The following is a 21,537-nucleotide window of genomic DNA, read 5'->3' on the forward strand; positions in this document are numbered from 1 at the left end:
AGACGCCCACAAAACAAAAACAAAACAAACATCCTACCAGGGTGGGCGGAGGGGGCCTCTGAAGGAGGGCAAGAGCCAAAAACAAAACAACCGAACCAGGGGGGGTGGAGGGGGCAAGAGTTCAGGTGGCCGACCCGGAGGCCGTCCCGGGCAGATCCAGCGATCAGCAGGCCGGCGATGTAGGAGAAGACGATCAGACGGCCGGCGACATAGGATCTGATGATCTGACGGCCGGTGGCGGGACCAGGAAAACCCATGATGGAGCTCAGAGGAGCAGTGCGGAAACCGCTGAAACCCAGGCAATTGGTGCAGAAACCGCGAGGCCGTGGAGATGTGCGGCGCCGCCGAGGCACAGCAGGCAGAGAGGGTGCGTCCTCGCACCCCTCGGGGACAGAAACAGGAAGTGGAGACAGCTCGTCCACGAACTCCTCCGGAGCGGGAAGCAGGGATGGAGGCAGTTCATCCTCAGAGCCCTCCAGGACAGGATTAGGAACAGGAGTGTGAAGTGGAGGCAGTCCATCCACGAGCCCCTCACGGACAGGAACAGAGCGTGAAGGCGGCTCGGCCTGGGACCCCTCCGGAACAGAACTAGGAACAGGATCAGGGTGTGGGACGGTTCATCCATGAACCCCTCCAGAACTGGACCAAGAACAGGATTAGGAGTCAGAAGCAGCAGCGATGGCTGGTCAGGAGCTAAACCATGAGCTGGAAAGCCACCTCCAGCTTCAATGGAGAGGCGAGTGGAAGAGGGGGCACAAGACCTCTTCATTGAAGCCGCGATTTCTCCCAGGGCCCTTTGTCGCTGGGCCTCAATGATGTGGTGAATCCGAGGATCTGGAGAAAAAAATCCTTCCTTGCCTCGAGCCAGGCCTGGAGGCTGCCAGCTATCTCCAGCCTCCTCCATGGGGAGCTGGGAGAAGTAGCAAGGTGGGAAAACAATTTGACCAGAATCTCACCTCTTTTGAATTCCCTCACCATTCCTCCCGCTTGGTCACGTTGGCTGGTTCCTTCTGTCATAGTTTGGTTTCTTGTTGGTCCAATATGCGGGGAAGAACTCCTGAAGCTCGAAGTTTTCAGGTAAGATGAGACTTTATTATCCATGGCAGGACATAGACGGTAGCCAACACACGAGATCACACATAATCTCACATACATAAGGAACCAGCAGGGAACAAAGAAAACAAACAGGCTTAAATACAAAAGCTGAACTGCAGGGGGAACCAATGACAAACGTAACACAATCAGGGGAAAACACGGAACAGGTGTGGCCTTGCAGTGCAGGGAGACAGAAAACAAAGGACTACACCAGGTAATATAACAAAAACACAAGCAGGTATGACATATAGGACTACCATTTTTGAGTTAAATTAGTAAAAAAAAAATCATTGTGTTACCATCTACATTTTAGGTTATTACCACTTTCATAAAAAAGCAGTTGACCATGTTTATGCGTCAATCTGTCTAGAGTAACAATCAAAGTGTGAGAATAGCGACAAAAACTTTCATACTGTAGTACAGTTCGGAAAAACACAATGTGGGATAAAAACAGCAGGATTTTGAAATGAACATAGACCAGAAAATGTCACAGCAACAGGAGGCATATGACACACTTGACAGCAGATACGAGCTGTCACAGAGGAACAGAGGCTAAACTGAATGTTGCCTCAGGCCTAAAATCTTCAGAGGACTTATTGCATTCACATTTGTCGCCTTGTCAGCAGCTGAGCTTTTGGCAGAGCTGGATGCTGGATTCCCCTGTTTGGATCATCTCATACCAAATATCCACACTTAAGAAAACACTCATACAGCACAAAAAAAGATGACACTCACAAAATTATAGCGCCATTGACATCTATCAGTCTGGAAATGTTACAAAACCATTTCTAAGACTCTGGGACACCAGTGAACCAAAGTGAGAGCCCTACTTCACCACTGAAGAAAGCATGCAGCAGTGGTGAACCTACAAGAGGCTGGTCCTCCAAAATTAATTCAAGTGCAAATCAGCGATTCAACCAGGAGGTCACAGAACAACCCAGAACATCTAACACTCTCTGAACTGATAAGATAAAAGTGGAACTTTTTGGAAGGTGTGTGTCATCTGACCTAAAACTAACAGTGTTTCAAAAACAGACTGTGAGATCTCTGCTGGCTGGTTCTGGCACTTCATTGTTCTCAGCTGCAACTCATCCAGCTAATGAGCTCATGGCTTTTTAAGGCAGCTGCTGACACAGTCTGTTGCTGGAACATAGTCTCTGTTATGTGGACTTCTGTCAGCCTGCCTGATCGCTTGTTGTCCTGCCTTCCTGTCGATCTGCCCATCTGTCTGCCTGCCTGTCACCATATGGAACCCTTCTTCAGGAAATCTGCACTGTAAATATTTCCACCGCCAGAACACTCTCTCTCTGCTCGGATCCTTGGGGCTTCCTCATCCTCTGGCTTCTAACAACTCTAATCAAGGTCTACCTAAGTTGGAACAATAAAACCTCATTTCAATCTAATTATGTGCATCAAATCTGTGTCATCTTCTGATTTGGTTATATTTCGACAACCTGAGTAAATTAATGATACAGACCACCTCTCACGCAATTCCACCTTGTATATGTGTATATTGTATATATGTATTTAAGGACATAAAGATATATGCGGAATATATCTTATAACGCAAAAAAAAAAAAAAAAAGCAAAAAAAACAAAAGAAACCCAGAGAACAAAGTGTACCGGAGTCAAATTCCTTGTTTGTTGTATGTATGAACTTGACAATAAAGCTGATTCTGATTCTGATTGGTGTCAAAGCCTAGTCCTTCAGGTGTAAAGTAACTGGAAAGTAACTCTCCAGGACTAGATTTGCTCTAATCCCAGAGTTAGGGCAAATCAGTTGCAAGACTGTTGAATCTGATTAATCAGAAGTAAAGTTCAGTTCTACCTATTGGATGTTTCAGGCTTTTCTACATTTGCATTATTCAGCTAAAGCCATAGCTTGGAAAGAGATGACAATGCTGGGCTCTGGTGGGCATCCCTGCCACTTGACCAGGGGCTAGCTCACCAGGTGAGATGTTAATGTGCCCTCCTTACCTCCTCACCCTGTGCCAGTGTGGCCTGGGGGCTGCTGCTAATGTGCTTCACTGACGATTGGCCTCTGAGAAGGGCATATGGCTGCCCTGGTGTGATGCTTTGTGTCTGTCTGCCTGGGGCTGCTGAGGGCTTCTGGAGGTGAGTCTATGTGGCCTTTGCTACTCCTGGGTGCTGTGTGTTTCAGGCCTTCTACCGTTGCCATTCTAATAGCTGTGCATGTAAGCTGTCCAGGTAACAAACTCGCTCACATTGACCCAGTCAACACAAACCCAGGCCCTGAGACACAAATAAATCAAATGGTTGAAGATCATACAAACACAAGTTTGTTATTACATCAGTGTTGCCTGTCTATTTCGAAGCGGTATGCAGTCAATCAAGCATTTACTGTTTTATCTTGAGATATGCCTTTTTTAGAGCCAAACTCCCTTGGAACACGTATGCAACCATCTGCTCTATATGGTATGCATGAAACTCCGCGACACAGGAGAGAGGTGACATAGCAAAACAATCTCATTGTACAAAGATGTTAGTCAAGAGAAGGGTACAAAAAATCCACAACATTATATATAAATTATAGCACAGTGAAAATAGTCATCAGCAATTGGGCAACAATCTGCTATGTTATCTATAGATCCAGGATGAAGTTTAGCGTTACACAAAAGAAGCATCTTCTTCCAAACAAAGCAAAATCCTGGCTAGAATGTGTTGTGATCCATAAGGTATGCTTGGCACATTACCAACACCAAACATCCCCCGACAATTATAAACTGTTTCAAATACCAGTCAGTTTTGGACCAAACCATTTAGGCAACTGCTAGAAATCTAATTATTTATTTTTTTCAACATCACAGTGAGTTTATACATCTTGAAATTGAATCGAAATGTGCTTCAGTACAGTATTAGTTTTAGGGTGTGAACACTTTTGCAACAAGACTATTGTAGCTTTCTTATTTTTTTGTCCTAACAATTTTTTTTATTTTTCAGTAAAGGATACATGTCAAATTATGTAGGGAAAAGACTTTGAAATGATTTATATCAAAATCTAATTTTTACATCACAAAAATGCTGCGTATTAACAGAGCTGTGAAGATTTTTCAGAACCTCTATACAGAAATATGATTAGGTTTTTAATATGTTTCCTCTGTAAAACCTTTGTTGTTGACTCATACAATTTAAAACCATTTTATGTTACCTTATGCAGCAGCACTCCCTTTGATAGATTATCTAATAACTTCCAAAACCCATGGGCTTGTAGAAATGTTACATGAAAACCAGTAAAGACAAATATCCGGCTAAAATATCACCACGCTTTATTACAGTATACGCATACTGTGCGCCAATACTCACATATTTATGAAAGTACCACACCACCAACAGTTCAGGCAAACAAACTGTTTGGACAGGGTTACAAAAGGATCACTGCATCAGCTAAAATATATTACTTTTAATCCCACACCATTATGCGAGTAATAGCAAGCATTATTTTTGCACATCATATGCACCAGCTTGACTTTAATCTTAAGGTAGCATTTTCTTTAAATATTACTTTAAATTACAGATTGCTAAAACACAAAAGAGACAATATGTTAAAGGAAAGTGGGAAAAACAAAATTGGATTAAAGATTTTAATCCAATTTTGGAATTACTAGTCAATCAAGTGCTACCATAATATTGTCACACCTGGGAAAGATGCATTAAAACGTTGAAATAATTGTAACTTATTTTCAGCAGCATGTTCTGACACTGAACATTTTAGAAAAAGCCAACCTTTAATTTCAGTGCATTCGTCACTTCACAAAGTCCTATGTCAAGTAATAACTGTTTAAAACAAAAATACTGGTTGCATAATTATGCACACTATAAATACCTTGCACCACCCTCCTTTTACCAGTAGGAGAGGACTTCATCTTCTTTTATAACAATTAACATCATCCAGAGCCTTGGGTCCTCTCTAGTACTCTCTTCTCTAGAGGATTTAGGTCTTTGATGGCCATAGAACAAGGTCAGTCTTTAAATCCTTGTCTGCTGAAAGACCCAATGAAGACCGACGTTTAATTTATTGGTAGAGGCCACCAAGATTTTCATTAAAATCCCAAAGAGTTCATGAATAAAGTACCCAGGGCCTTTCTAAAGAGATACTTAACAATGGCTTTGCCAACGTGCATTCTCTGTTTCACACAAAACACACCTGACATGTTAGTTACCAAAATGCTCAATCCTAGTTTCAACTGGCCAAAGTTTTGGGCATATTATCATCTGAAAAAATATACAGAGTCAAAACCAGTCAATCACTGACAGACATTAGCAGCATCATACTGGCAAGATTTTAATTCCTTGACATGTATTCATGAATCTGTGTAGACTAGTGATGTCCAGTCTGGCCAGTTCTCGAGGGCCAGTTTCATTCATCTTGTTGATGTCTCCCTGCTCCAACATTACGGATTCATATTGTAAAAATGACCTTCTCTGTGTGACATCAAGTTGTGCTAAGGCCTGGTAATGACTCTTTCCCATGTAATGATTTACATGTGCTGGAGCAAGATATGAGAACTGGGATTGGACTGAAACATAAAAACTTCTGCTCTCTGTATAAGCTGTCTTTGTGAGTGAAAGAGTTGCTTTGTCATGTATTGAAGCACCACCTACTAAAGTCACAGCAGGTGGAGTTTGGGTGTGGTGGTGTGTTGATGGTTTGTGGTTTGATTTGCATAAACACATTACTACTACTTTTAGTTTCATAGTTTAAAAGAGGTTTTACTTACAGTGTGTTTTGGCTCATCTATAAAACAGGACAAGTCCAGACTGCAACGAACAATCAGGTCGGCAGAGAGAATCATCAGGGCTGACCTTCCCTCCATCCAGGATTTATGGTGCGTTCACACTGAACGTGGATTCTGCGATAGGAGCGGCCGATTTACATGTTATCCCTATGTAGAGGCGCGTTCAGGAGTGGAGCGGCGCGAGATGGTGCGAAGGAGATGGAGTACGCGGTGCGGAAGGGTTGCCTAGCGAAGCGGGAGCGAAGCAAGAGCGATGGACGAGTTGAAAAATCGGAACTTTATCCTAAATTCACGTCACGTCAACCAATCAGGGACTGGGTGTGGCTGTGACATAGGGTGAAGGACCGCAGCGGAGAAGAAGTGGTTGTCAGTGAAGATGGAGGACCAGATCATAGTGGCGGTGTGCGGCAAGCCAGAGTTGTATGACTCAACTAATTACTTTGACCGAGACAAGTACAGAAAGGACCTGGCCTGGTTATGTTTTGGCACAAATATCTTATATTTAGAAGATGTGGACATTAAAAACTGGCAGTTTTTTTATTGAGCTGAGATTTATTTACTCACCGAAGACAGATGGACAGGTGTTCAGCAGCGGGAATACAGCGCCGGTAGTTGGTGTTCCGGAGGCCGATTTGTCTCCTAACGCAGGAAAGCAGATCATCGAACTGGGTCCTGGATAGACGGAAGTACCGCTGAAATCGACTGTCATCCAGCTCCTGGAATAGATGGTGGTAATCTCCGAACTGTTCCCATCCCTGAAGAATCTGGTGAACCCAGGGACGTCGGCGGCGTTTTTCGGCTCTCCACAGGTAAAACACCGTAATTAGGTCCATGAAATCTATGTCCGCCATGTTCAGTTGAAACCAGCAAGCAGCATTTAGAAGCTCCTCCTATTTGATGATGCAGCGAAGCGTTGCCGTTTGTTGCCATTTGGCAACGCCGAGTTCAAGCGGAGTGTGAAGCGAGCAACAGCAAACAAATGACGCAAAATATTTGCAGAATCTGCGTTCGGTGTGAACGCACCATTATGCAGGTCTAAGGTCAGGAAAAACGCTGCTAAAATCTCTGCACATCCCCACACATCCTGCACCCAATCTTTTTAGGCTTTTAATTTCAGGTCGCCCCTACAGAGTGCTGTCTGCTAAAACCAGCCACCACAGAGACAGTTTTTTCCACAAGGCTGTTTCTCTGATGAACAGAGTGCCAGAACAACACTGCATATTTGGACTGATCTCACGTTACATTCCATTGTAAAGTCAATTGTGTATATATGTACATTTAAGAAAATAGAGATTATTTATTTTTTATTTGAGAGCAAAGTGTATCGGAGTCAAATTCCTTGTTTTTCTGTACAAACTTGGCAATAAAGCTGATTCTGATTCGAATTCAGATTCTGATTCACGGCCAGCAGTACAACATTTACAACTGAAAATTAGAAATTCTGCTTTTAAAGTATGCTGTTAAATTTTCAGAATATGTCCACCATATTTGGGTACAATGATTTTTTGAAGAAAATAATTTTAAAAACTAATAACCTACATTAATGAGAAAATAAAAACTCCCGTCAAATCAGTGACTCCAGGCATTCAACACCTGGAGGTGAGTCAATCTTCATCATTATAGACAGAGCTTTTGTATAGCGCTACAAGAGTTTAAGAAACATTTGCATAGTATTTTAATAAACTCTTAAGCAGTGCTGAGTATACAATATGTACAACACATACTATATCTGAGTTGCGACTCTCAAACCACAGTGTTTTCCAGTATGTCCAAAAATCCAGTGATAGCTTAGCTTAGCTGGAGGTCACATTACATACATTGTAATGCAGTATAAAAAAACATATATTGCAATGACGTAATTATTTATGATTTTTGCTGACTGTTTTTTTTCTTCATCACCTTGTCCCCACAATTCTTTCTGAGCTTTAGCATCTTAGCTAAAATATAGATCATGTGGGCATTGAGGGCAGGCAAAGTCCATCTCACAGGGCAGATACATGGTTGGCATGCAGAACTTGTATGCATGGTACTTTAAATATAATGTCCTACTTTATATTGCATACAAGCAGTGCTTTAAGGTTGCAATGTTGCAAAAATGTATATATATGTGACAATTGCAAAAATCGATATTATGTGTAGGTCAACTATGTATGCTATAGAAATGCAAAACAAATAGTCAATAGTGTGACGGGATTGTCTGGTCTACATTCCCTCAGTGTCTTGGATAAAACAATGAGCCCGCCATTGACAAAAATGCATAAAGTCAGTGCAGAAACAAACCAGCTGGAAATGGTCTAATAAAAATGGAGCATGACAATAAGAGGTGCAAACTAGTCCAAGGAAACAAAATAGTGCTGGCAAAGAACTTATAACAGAGTGGTGGCTAAAATTATTGCAAGTATGCATATCATTGATAAAGAAACATGAACAGAATCTGATAAAGGCCCAGAGGATTATAAAACCCAAACAAATTACTGAACATTTTTATACAATAATTGCTTGAAAGTTGAGCCCAGTAAGTGGAAAACCGACAAACTGTCCTCCCACTCTTTCTGAATCATTCCCCACTACAGAGACATTCTGTTTTATGATTGTAAATTATAAATAAAAATGCTTTATTATTTACAGTGTGTTATTGCCTCCTGAAGACTTTGAATCTGCTCTGCTCATTCTTAAACAGATAGTAAATCCTGTGGCTGACAAAGCTCCAGAACATTTTGTTTTCTGTTAAGCATCCAAACATACTGAAACCATCCTTGACACTCCTGTTCCCAGTGTGGAGTCACTGGAGCCACAAAGCTGCCATGACTGTTGATCTCCAACCTTCACCCCTCGTATTCCTGTTGTATCTCTTTCATTTTTTCCCAGTCTGGTCTTTTATTCGTTACGAGGAGGTAGTGAGTACACACCATAGACCAATTGCTCAGTTTATCTTCTTCAGCCCTGATTCTGCTTCCATGTATAGATTCCTCACCATCCTCCAAAACCTTTTGGCCAGGCAATTTTTCATATATAGGATATAGGTGTTTTGGAATAGAAAACCAAATTGCAGTAGATCATGAGATGGATTTAATCAGCACCATGACATACAACTAAAGGCATTCCAATCCTCATTTTTTTCTTGAGAGAAACAATATGGATACAAAACAGAAGGTAAGAAATTGGTAGACAGAGGACAGAAATGAAAAATGAACTACTGTGTTTCACTGAACCCTCAGAGGAAAGGTCAGTGAAAAGCAAACAAATGAAAACTGAGTATTATTCTCAGGCATGATAGTGGTATTTCACACAGTGTGAGTGAAAGGATAGTGTCAAATTGTTGTCCCTGTCAGGACATTTTGACTGATGATGATCCACTGGATATTTAGAGTATTCAACTCAACTTCTCTTTTAACAGCACATTCCCAGTACTAGATTTTCTTTACTGTATGAGTATAGTTGTAAGACTGCACAATTGTCATTACTTTGTAGAACAACTGTACAGGTCCTTCTCAAAATATTAGCATATTTTGATAAAGTTCATTATTTTCCATATCATGATGAAAATTTAACATTCATATATTTTAGATTCATTGCACACTAACTGAAATATTTCAGGTCTTTTATTGTCTTAATACAGATGATTTTGGCATACAGCTCATGAAAACCCAAAATTCCTATCTCACAATATTAGCATATTTCATCCGACCAACAAAAGAAAAGTGTTTTTAATACAAAAAACGTCAACGTTCAAATAATCATGTACAGTTATGCACTCAATACTTGGTCGGGAATCCTTTTGCAGAAATGACTGCTTCAATGCGGCGTGGCATGGAGGCAATCAGCCTGTGGCACTGCTGAGGTCTTATGGAGGCCCAGGATGCTTCGATAGCGGCCTTTAGCTCATCCAGAGTGTTGGGTCTTGAGTCTCTCAACGTTCTCTTCACAATATCCCACAGATTCTCTATGGGGTTCAGGTCAGGAGAGTTGGCAGGCCAATTGAGCACAGTGATACCATGGTCAGTAAACCATTTACCAGTGGTTTTGGCACTGTGAGCAGGTGCCAAGTCGTGCTGAAAAATGAAATCTTCATCTCCATAAAGCTTTTCAGCAGATGGAAGCATGAAGTGCTCCAAAATCTCCTGATAGCTAGCTGCATTGACCCTGCACTTGATAAAACACAGTGGACCAACACCAGCAGCTGACACGGCACCCCAGACCATCACTGACTGTGGGTACTTGACACTGGACTTCTGACATTTTGGCATTTCCTTCTCCCCAGTCTTTCTCCAGACTCTGGCACCTTGATTTCCGAATGACTTCAGAATTTGCTTTCATCCGAAAAAAGTACTTTGGACCACTGAGCAACAGTCCAGTGCTGCTTCTCTGTAGCGCAGGTCAGGCGCTTCTGCCGCTGTTTCTGGTTCAAAAGTGGCTTGACCTGGGGAATGCGGCACCTGTAGCCCATTTCCTGCACACCCTGGGCACGGTGGCTCTGGATGTTTCTACTCCAGACTCAGTCCACTGCTTCCGCAGGTCCCCCAAGGTCTGGAATCGGCCCTTCTCCACAATCTTCCTCAGGGTCCGGTCACCTCTTCTTGTTGTGCAACGTTTTCTGCCACACTTTTTCCTTCCCACAGACTTCCCACTGAGGTGCCTTGATACAGCACTCTGGGAACAGCCTATTTGTTCAGAAATTTCTTTCTGCGTCTTACCCTCTTGCTTGAGGGTGTCAATAGTGGCCTTCTGGACAGCAGTCAGGTCGGCAGTCTTACCCATGATTGGGGTTTTGAGTGATGACCCAGGCTGGGAGTTTTAAAGGCCTCAGGAATCTTTTGCAGGTGTTTAGAGTTAACTCGTTGATTCAGATGATTAGGTTCATAGCTCGTTTAGAGACCCTTTTAATGATATGCTAATTTTGGGTGATAGGAATTTTGGGTTTTCATGAGCTGTATGCCAAAATCCTCCGTATTAAGACAATAAAAGACCTGAAATATTTCAGTTAGTGTGCAATGAATCTAAAATATATGAATGTTAAATTTTCATCATGACATTGTGGAAAATAATGAACTTTATCACAATATGCTAATATTTTGAGAAGGACCTGTATGCTCCAGTTACAGCGACAAGTCTTTGGGGGTCTATCTCGATAGCCTTTGCATATTTAAAACTTTCTTCTTTGCAAAGTAGATCAAACTCAATCAGATTGGATAGAGAGTGAACGTCCGTTCTAAAGTCTTGTCACATTTTCTCAATTAGATTTAGGTCTGGGCTTTGAATGGCTCACTCGAGCACATACGTGTATTTTAATCTAAACTATTCCAGACATAAATCAGTCTGAAGTATTCTGCAGCCTATAATTTCAAGAATGCCCATTTGATTACCTCCATTAAATATGACCAGCCTTCTGTCCCTGCAGAAGAAAAGTGCCCTCACAGAATGATGCTGCCATCTACATGTTTCACTGTGGGGATGATTTGTTCAGGTTTGTTCATTCACACATTTGCTTTACATAATTTCCTTTGTAACCTAGCCTTAACATGTGTGAGCGTGTCTTGATGTGCAGAGGCGTCATACAGAAATAATCTAAATTTAAATATTTGCACAAAAATGCAAGTGTTATGTGGTCAGCACTGTGCTGGTCCGTTGTGGTGAAGAGAGAGCTGAGCCGAAAAGCAAAGCTCTCAATTTACCGGTCGGTCTACGTTCCTACCCTTACCTATAGCCATAAACTTTGGGTCATGACCGAAAGAACAAGATCCCAGATACAAGCGGCTGAAATGAGCTTCCTCCGTAGGGTGGCCGGGCACTCCCTTAGAGATAGGGTGAGGAGCTCGGAGTAGAGCTGCTGCTCCTCCACATCGAGAGGAGCCAGTTGAGGTGGCTCGGGCATCTATACCGGATGCCTCCTGGACGCCTTCCTCGGGAAGTGTTCCAGGCAAGTCCCACCGGGAGGAGGCCCAGGGGACGGCCCAGGACACGCTGGAGGGACTATGTCTCTCGGCTGGCCTGGGAACGCCTTGGGCTCCACCCGCAGGAGCTGGAGGAGGTGTCTGGGGAGAGGGACGTCTGGGCGTCTCTGCTGAATCTGCTGCCCCCGCGACCCGGTCCCGGATTAGCGGAAGACGACGAGTACGAGTAGGAGTACGAGTACGAGTATGAGTACCTAGCCTTCAATTTAAACCTCTGCAGAACTTCCCCCCTGACCAGTCTGCTGTGTTATTTTGCTGTGTTTTGATGATGCTTTTTGTTCACTAATGTTCCCCAGCAAACCTCTGGTCTATGGACATTTAGTTTACTGACTTTTATTTAGTGGTATTAAAAATAAAAGTGACATCTCTTTTGTTTCCTTCCTCTATGCAGGGATCTCAATGCCGATTCCTGTGTTGGGACTTAGAGACCACTCCAAAGTGTTTAAAAATGGAAACTGCCTGCTGACAGATGACAACTTTGTACTGGTGGGCTCCTTCATCGCCTTCTTCGTTCCTCTAACCATCATGATTGTCACCTACTTCTTGACCATCAATGCTCTGCAGAACGAAGCCACGCTCTGCTTGGACCAGCTCGTTCCACGTCCCAAATGGAGCACCACGTTCACACTGAACTTCTTTCCTCAAAGCTCTGTATCCTCTGAGAAACTCTTCAGGCGCTCAATAAGCCGAGAGGTCGCAGGAAGAGGAAGCAGTGGTGGCCTCAGTGGTGCTCGTGAGAGCATCTCTGGTTCGATGTTTGGACGGCGCACAATGCAGTCCATCAGCAATGAGCAGAAGGCATCGAAGGTGCTGGGAGTTGTGTTTTTCCTCTTTGTGGTCATGTGGTGCCCGTTTTTCATCACCAACGTACTGATGGTTGTGTGCCACCAAACCATATGCCACCCAGAGGTCATGGAGGGTCTGCTAAACATTTTTGTCTGGGTTGGATACTTGTCTTCGGCTGTCAACCCCCTGGTCTACACACTTTTTAACAAAACATACCGCACAGCTTTTATGCGCTACATTCGCTGCCAGTATCAGCCAGAAAAAAAACCCCTTCAGCTTATACTCATGAACACCATCCCACCTCTGGCTTTCAACTCCACTCAATTACCCCTGGGTGACATGGAGAAGTTACGCAATGGAACAATGCACTGTGAGAAGAAAGGAAGGAAATTCTTCCTGCCTGGGAAAGAAACAGAGAACTGCAAACAGGGCAAAAGCCAAAGAGACAAAGACGAGAGCAGTGTGTAAAAAATATCAAAGAAAACCCTGGTTAAAGGTAGATCTATACACATCCTGAATCAGAAAAATCCTACATTTTATCTGTTTGGTCCTTTTGAGTGAGGTGTTTGTTTGCTGAAGATATTATGACTATACCTACCAAGTTAAAGCATAGAGAGTTGAAGTCATGAGGTTAATCCAGTAAAAAAGGTAAAAGGAATTATTGCATTCTCAAAAATCTTTTGAGCACATGCACATTTTAGAATCATCCAACTTCTCATCATTCAATTAGACCTAGAACAACTGAATGAAACTTATCACTTTCTGATTGAGTGGTTAATTGCAGATTCAAAATTTCTATTTGAGATCTAACTGCTTTTTAACGACATTCTTCTATGTAAAGAAAGAACTACACTTTTAGCCACCTGGCCACAATCAAAGATGTCATGTTTGCTAAGATTATTGTATTTTTGTATAATTTTACTTTCCTTTGGCACTCACCTGTAAATCCAGAAGCTTGTTCACTCTGCCAGCTGCCTGGCATCCTACCTTTCAATAAACTGTACCTTTGGGTAGATCACGGGGGATTATACTGGATTTGCTCCCACTTCGTGGAACAAAGGTGTTGAAGAGGGAAAACCTGTAATACCTTGACTCCTAACACTCACAAAGGTCAGATTAAGCTGCCAAAAAAGAGAAAAAACTTTCTGCCTCTGTTCTGTTGAAACTCTGTATGAATAGGGTTAAAAATATTATATTTTAAAGTGTGAAGATCATTCTTATATTGTATTGCCGCTATGAAGACTGCAAAATGAGATTATAATGACAGCAAATAAAGAAGATTTAAATGTTGATGTAACCCTTGTAAACGTCACAGTTCATATTGTGTTCCAAACTATCAGTGCGCATTTCCACAGTTGTTTCAATCACAACACATGGTGTCCAGTGCTCTGATAGGTGGTTACCAAATGTTTAAACTTTTGTGTTAAAATCTGTGAATGTGGAACTTCTGCAACACTGAACAATTTTGACTCATTAATGCAGAATGTGGTGTTCAGGCCAGAGTTGCACATTGTGCATCATCGTCTGGGACATAAAGCAGAACTGGGTTCTTTCAAAGGAAGTATGTTAATTTTTATATCAACTGAAATTGTCAATGTGCCCTAAAAGCAATGAAGGTTAGGGGATAAAATGTGAAAGACATTAAATCTCTTTAGCTTAATGTTTAGCCTGCAATGCAAGGTGAGGGAGTTCGCATTTGAAACAGACTAGCAATTGGCAGGAAGAACCTCCCATAGTATCAAATATGGCCATTATTACAATTGCTGTGGTTACATGCCCACTTGAAAATGACAACCTTCTGTATAGAGAGGGTCTTAACAGGCACAACAGGGGGGGTTGTCAGGGACCAAAAAGCTATGTTTTTTTTTTACTTTTAAGATTTAAAGTTCTGCTTTAGACACACTTTTTTAGGTTATAGTTCCATTAACTAGAGAAAGATGTCATTTCACAGTGAGTTTGTGCAGAAGTGAATAAATTCCCTGAGACACGGAAGGCTGAGAGCTGGTCAGATCCTGTTAGCTGATTGTAACAATATACACATTTGTCAGCTTCTGCTTATCCGGGACCCTGTCGCGAGGGTAGCAGTCTCAGCAGAGATGCCCAGACTTTCCTCTCCCCAGACACCTCCTCCAGCTCCTCTGGGGGAAGCCCGAGGCGTTCCCAGGCCAGTCGAAAGAGACATAGTCCCTCTAGCATGTCCTAGGCTTACTCCCAGTGGGATGTGCCTGGAACACCTCCTGAGAGAGGCGCCCAGGGGACAACCGAAACAAATGCCCGAGCCACCTCAGCTGACTCCTTTCGATGTGGAGGAGCAGCGGTTCTACTCCAAGCTTCTCTCGAATGACCGTGGTCCTCACCCTATCTCTAAGTGAGTGCCCGGCCACCCTGCCGAGAAAGATCATTTCAACCACTTCTAACCGGGATCTCATTCTTTTTGGCTGCTAACCACACCACTGCATGCTGTAGGTCTTGGCTAGAGGGGGCCAGCAGGACCATGTGATCTGCAAAAAGGAGAGACAAAATCCACTGGTCAACAAACCAGACCCCATCTGGTCCTTTCCTATGCCTAGAAATCCTGTCCATGAAGGTTATGAACCAAACAATAGTCCAACATGCACCGGGAACAGGTCTGACTTAATGCCAGTAATACAAACCAAACTCCGGCTCCCCTTGTACAGAGACCTGATGACCCCTAATAAAGGGCCCCTGGACTCCTGGACTCCTGGAGTGTCCCTCACAAGCCACCACGAGGGACATGGTCGAATGCCTTCTCCAGGTCGACAAAACACATTAGGACTGGTTTGGCAAACTCCCATTAACCCTTGATCACCCTGTAGAGTGTGTAGAGCTGGTCCAGTGTTCTATATAGCCGGAATGAAAATCACACTGCTCCTCCTGAAGCCGAAGTTTGACAATTGCCAACACCTTGGCATAAGCCTTCCCATGGAGGATGAGGAGTGTGATCCCCTTGAACATATGCCAGAATCACTTCAAGGCTGATTGATAGTCCTTCTCCATACCCTCACAGAACTCTTGGGGTTGAGTTTTTGCCTTTGTTACAGGGTGGTAGCAGTAGCAAAAGAGTAACAATTTAAAACATCTGAAATTGTTCCTAATTGTGGCATACACTATATTACCAGATATTTCATGACTACTCTATTACAATACGCATTTATCCAGAATGTGGCTGTTTTCTCAGCTGAACAACTTCCATGTTCCTATGCTAAAAAAAAGAGGCTGTGAAATATATCAGTCGTCAGTCTGCTGGAAATATTTCCAAACAAATAGACCTGGAAAAGCACAGGAACGTACAAAATAATGTGGTAGATTACTGTCTAACAACCAGCAGCCTTAACAAGTATCATGTTGTTTAGCTGAGCAAACAGCAACACATTTAACAAAAGGCTCCTACAAAAGGGTATTATAATAGGGTACTATTATGTACACTAGAGTAATATTGTTTCCGATGGGTTTGGCCTTTTTAGTTTAAAGTAGTTCAGATTGCTAGCATGAAAATGAAAGTAGCTTTCACTGTTTAATGATTTCTTAAATTTTCTGCAAACTCACTTCAATATGACATCTGTCTACAACAGGTAAAGGAACCATTACTAACACTAACTTCACAAACTTCACATACTGTAAGCAGTTCTGTGATATTCTTTTATGACGTGGACAAAACTTAACCTCAGATATTTAAAAACAGTACTTTCCTCATCTGACAGAACTAACACATACAGGTTCGTGAGCTACAATCATCTGCACCATCTGACTTCCTTGTCTGTTCACATGTCAAATTCATATGAGCTGAAGGTGGCATGACAACATTTATTCACTTTGCCTCAACAAATGTGTTATCTTTTTTTTATTAATTGTTCTTCACACATTACAGGGTCATATCAGTGGATGGGTGTTTAGCACTGTCATTGTAGAATTGGATATCTAAAAGACCTTTCTCCCTTTCAAAGATGGAGAAGGTTTTCGGTTATTAAATAATTTCGCTTGCAGTACCACATCTTACCACTTGGGTATTCTTTTAACTGGTTAATTCACTCTGCGTCCAGCTCTCAAATCAACCAGGACTTGAATAAGGCCCACCATACTGACCCATTTGCATTTGTGCCCCATTTAAACTGGAAAATGGAAGAAGAATGATCTTTAGACAGATAAAATCAGCTTTGATAAATGTGAAAACCATACAAATGTTAAATGTTGGAACATGGTACAAATTGTTGACTCTGAAATGACCAATTTAGTAAGCTATGCAGAAACACTAACATCAATAAGAAAGTAGGCTGCAAAAAGAATACTTTAAAGTGGAATCAAATATATTCTTAAATATATGCTATTATCTAAAAGTCCATCAGAAGATATTTTCTCCAAATGAAAAATTTTAAGCAATGTCTAAATGTTTCGGGAAATTTGTATTTTTTTTTTTCCCACAAGCTTCTACTTCAGTCTAAGATATTTTCTGTCATATGTTTCTATGGTAAACTGAAGTTCACTAAAAATAATTCCAAAGCTTTCAAAGGCTTTTACTGAAGATACACAAAATGTATGCAAACTTAATTTTTACAGTGCCTTTTTTGGCCTAATTTTAATTTGGTAGACTTTTTATTTGAGTCTAGGCCGAATCCTAACCTGTGATGCATTCTTGCTTTTTCACTGCTTGGAGATTGTAACAATATTGTTGTAATCTACCAGAAAAAACATTGTTCATCTCCCAATTGCTCCTGGATTGCTGGGATCATCATTTGATACAGTTCTTTATTCGTGATCATTTGATTCTTTATACAAGAACCTGTCATCACAGCAGACCACTATCATCCCTTACAGAATATTTTCAGCTGAAAATTTTGTGTTTCCACTTATACTAAAGTCCACTTGGACTTAACATCTTATAAACCTCAGTGTGTTATTACACAAATTTTTGTTTTAAGTTTGATCAGTGAAGGTATTTCTAATATTGAATATGAATTGTTTTCCAGCTTCATTAAACAGCTAAAAAAGCTATTAATTTACCACAAAATTTAAATATTGAAACAGATACCAATTTAAGACCATCATTAGCCACCTGCCGTTTCTGGGGCATTTCTTTACAGCACATACAATGTGCAATAAACAGGGGGTAATCACTCCCTATTGAAGGGACACAGCAAGAAGCATTAGATAACTTGTTTGGGGAGCTGTCCCCTGATAGAGTGGCACCTTGGGTGAAGAGCCACATCTCCCAAAGCAAAACTCACTAATGCATGCCCTCACAGAAATTATTCAGGTGATTTTATAGCAGGGTTAAAAGAAATTGGAAATTAGGTTTTACTGATTAACTTTAATTTTCCTAAATTTGCATAGAATTGCATTTGATCTGATGACTCTTCATAGTAACCTACACTTACAGCAAATTGTCATCATAAAACCTGAGGCAGTAAAGTTTGTCAAAAAACTTTGTGTTGGTCCTAAAAGTTTTGCCATGACTGTAAGTCAATATGCATTTCTATCTTGTTTAAATGAAATAGAAATTTTACTTTAAATGTAGAGAAATTTACCATTTTGAAACCGAATAGATTAAATTCTGTAACAGTTAACATGTGAAACATGCATAGAGTTTCTGAATAACCAGAAAAAAAAAAAGACGCACTACAATTCATACCAGCACAAGGTGGGCTACGTTATTTGAAAACTGCCAAAAGCTTGATTTTTACAAATCACTCATTGTCTGCATAGGTGTTATTAGAGCAGCAGCCAGGGAGTCTTCAGACATTTTCAAAAGGATTTAGGTTTTAAAATAACAAAAATCATCATAAAAACAGCAATAAAGCTCAGCAGGAGTTTGCTTTTTGCTCAGTAGTCAAGCACATCCCTTAAAAACCACCTAATGTAAATCTGTGTCCACAGACACAAGCAATCCATTATTGTTTTGTAAAAACCCGTTACTGTGTGAGTCAGCAAGATCCATGAGATTTTAATCGCTACAATCATAATCAGATAATATAAAAAGTAACTGCTAGATATCCTTCTGTGGTAAAATTGAGCCTGTTGCAATATAGACCTGTTTCCCTTTTTAGGCATTTTATTCAGATTCATTCTCTGATAAAATATTCCCCATTTAGACCTGAAGATCTAACCCCAAAAGAAGAGAGGCTGACAAATTACTAAGCAACAAAATGTCACTAGGTAATTTTCATGATCCAGCCTCCTGTTGTGTTGGGACCATGCTGTGACGCTATACTCAGAGTACCACTGTAATCAATCAGAATGGCCATTTCCTACCTCTGAAATGCAAGAAAGAAGTAAACATTCTTTAAAAAGGCATGCCTTTTAGTATATGTGAGTCTAACCATAAATGCAGCTCCTTGCAAACGTATTCAAACACCCTGAACCTTTTCAACCACAAACCCTTGTTTTATTGAGATAGTATGTGACAGATGAACACCAAGTAATGTATAATTTTGAAGTGAAAGGAAAATGACACATGGCTTTCACACCTCTTTTTTGTTTTACAAATAATAAAACAAAGATAAATATTTTGCTGCAAATACAACTGGAAGGCTTTTGGAGTAAATCTCTACCAGTTTTTCTACAAGTCTTTTTTCAGTGTCTGTGAACAGGCATTTGGAAAACTTGCCACAGATTCTCAATTAAATTTAGGCATGGACTTTGACTGGGCCATTCTCACATATAAATATGCTTTGATCTAAACCATTCGAATTGCAGTTCTGTTTGTTTAAAGTTGTCCTGCTGGTAGATGAACCTCCTCCCCAGGTCTGCAGACCCTAGCAGTCTTTGTCCATCCTCTCATTAGTTCTTACCAGTTTTCCTGTCCCTGTTAAAAAACATTCTCACAGCATAATGCTGCCATCACCGTTTTTTAACAGTGGTTTGCATGTAGGGCCAAAAGTATCATCTTGGAGTGCCTTTTTCTGCATGTTTGCTGTGTTACCAACATGGGTTTTTACAAGCTGTAAGTTGGATTTTTTATTACTTTCTTTCAGCAATCACTTTCTCCTTGCCAGTCATCCATAAAATGACAGATTTGTAACTGTGACTAATAGTTGTCCTCTTGATAGATTCTCCCACATGGGCTGCACATCTCTGCGACTTCTTCAGAGTTACCGTCGGCCTCTTGGCTGCTTCATTAATTAGTGCTCTTCTTCCCCAGCCTGATTAAGTGGACAAGCATGTCTTAGAAGGTTTGCAGTTGTGTAATACTAAATCTTTTTATGAGATGCTTTTGTGAGTGCTTAATGAGATAATGAGAAAGCCTATTTACAAGTTAGGTAAATTCTGAAGGCAATTTTGGCAATTAATTTTTTTAGGGGTATCAAAAAACATATGCACACCACCCATTTGAGATTTTTTATTTGCAATTTAAAATTTTTCTCAAACTTCACAATTTCCATGATTGTTCGTTAGTTCATAAAATACAGTCCTAATAAAGTAAAGGTTCTGCTTTTGATGCAACAAAATACAAGAAAGTTCAAATGGTGGGAATGATTTTTCAGGGTACTGTACAAATAAATTACCACTATTTCTATACCACCCCTGATGGTGGTTAACAAACCAGGTTTCGGTTCAAATAAAGCTGGACCCAATGTGATGATGTGGCCAATCTCTTTGTGATGGTGTTGCATTGATGTGAATATCATCAAACTCTATACTGATGTAACTCTGGTTTGGAAGAGATGTCTTTTTTATTTATATTTTAATAGTATCTATTTGATGTTTGATGGTGGCAGTCACGTTTTCTTTGTATGTCAGATATTGATGTTTAATGGTGAACTTTTTGCCTTTTTGTTTTTAAGTCAAAGTAAAGAGGAAAAGTGGCTGAAATGTGTGAGGTTCTCATTCCTTAAACAGCCCTTGCATGTTTGGACATCTGTAACCTGCTCCCTCCTTGAACAACAATGATCAATGAGAAAAAGCTTCAGGAAGAAAACACCAGAAACAGCCTTTAAACATATGTAATTTACACTCTTTGAGATTAATTATTTTTAGTGACCCAACATTGAGTTTGCCAGGGGCCCAAACCATTTAAATGTTTTGGGCTCTTTGGTGAAGATATTTTTTTTCTGTCTTTTTTATATTGCTTAACTCTGCAGAAGTTATAAAAACGTCCTGTACATGATTCCCACTCACTCACTACTTAAAAATTCACCAAAAAAACTGGGTCACCAGAAAGAAACTAGGCAAGCAGAAGAAACCAGTTATTACTGTAAAATGAACCAGTGTTTACATTAATCTGGCATTAATTTCTCTCAAATCCCTGAACTGTATTTTAATATATTTTTCTACCATGTCTAGTGCATTAAAAAGCATAATATTTCTGCATGAAGAATATAGCTTTTCTCTCATTCTTTTTTAACCTGTTTTGGACTGCAATCTTAGTAAAATACAAAAGGTGTTTTAAAAGGCTTTATTTCTGCTAAGGAAAACAACATTAGATTATAAGGCCTTTATATAACTAGTAATCACTTAGCAATGAAAGGGTGATCAAACTCTTGTAAATACCAAGAACCATTTAGGCATTTGAACTTGAAAGATTAGACTGTAAGTTGTAGATTTCAGAATAAACTGATAGCAAAATAAGATACCTAATTAATAAGTCAAACAAACATTCTTTTACCTTGTGATAAACAGTTGCATTAAACTGCCCAACATCTACATTCGCTCCACAACATGAATACTGTCAGATATGAAAGGACAATTCAGACTTTTTAAAAGGAGATTCTGTGAACTTATTTGTTATAGTTCCCTTACCTGTTTCATATCACAGTGAGTTATTCAGAGTGATGGAGGGCTGACAGCTAGTTGAACTGACCCTTCATATTAACTGATTTTAGCTATTAAAAACAACTCACAGTAATAATGTTCAATTAGCAGATATGAAATATCTACACCATTTGCAAGTCATCACCCTTTTCACAGCTGAACAACTGCTATGTTATTACATA

General features: G+C 40.6%; 1 protein-coding gene across 1 annotated transcript in view; it reads left to right on the forward strand.

Moving 5' to 3' along the window:
• LOC124871996 (5-hydroxytryptamine receptor 2A-like) overlaps positions 1-14,192 on the forward strand; it is a 138,316-nt gene extending 124,124 nt beyond the window's left edge. The window contains exon 3 of the mRNA XM_047371653.1: positions 12,195-14,192. Coding sequence (XP_047227609.1) covers positions 12,195-13,057 — 863 coding nt within the window. The 3' untranslated portion in view covers positions 13,058-14,192. The remainder of the gene's footprint in view (positions 1-12,194) is intronic.
• The last annotated feature ends 7,345 nt before the right edge of the window (positions 14,193-21,537 follow it).

The sequence above is a fragment of the Girardinichthys multiradiatus genome, chromosome 7 (assembly GCF_021462225.1).
Source record: "Girardinichthys multiradiatus isolate DD_20200921_A chromosome 7, DD_fGirMul_XY1, whole genome shotgun sequence".
In the NCBI taxonomy this organism is placed as follows: Eukaryota; Metazoa; Chordata; class Actinopteri; order Cyprinodontiformes; family Goodeidae; genus Girardinichthys; species Girardinichthys multiradiatus.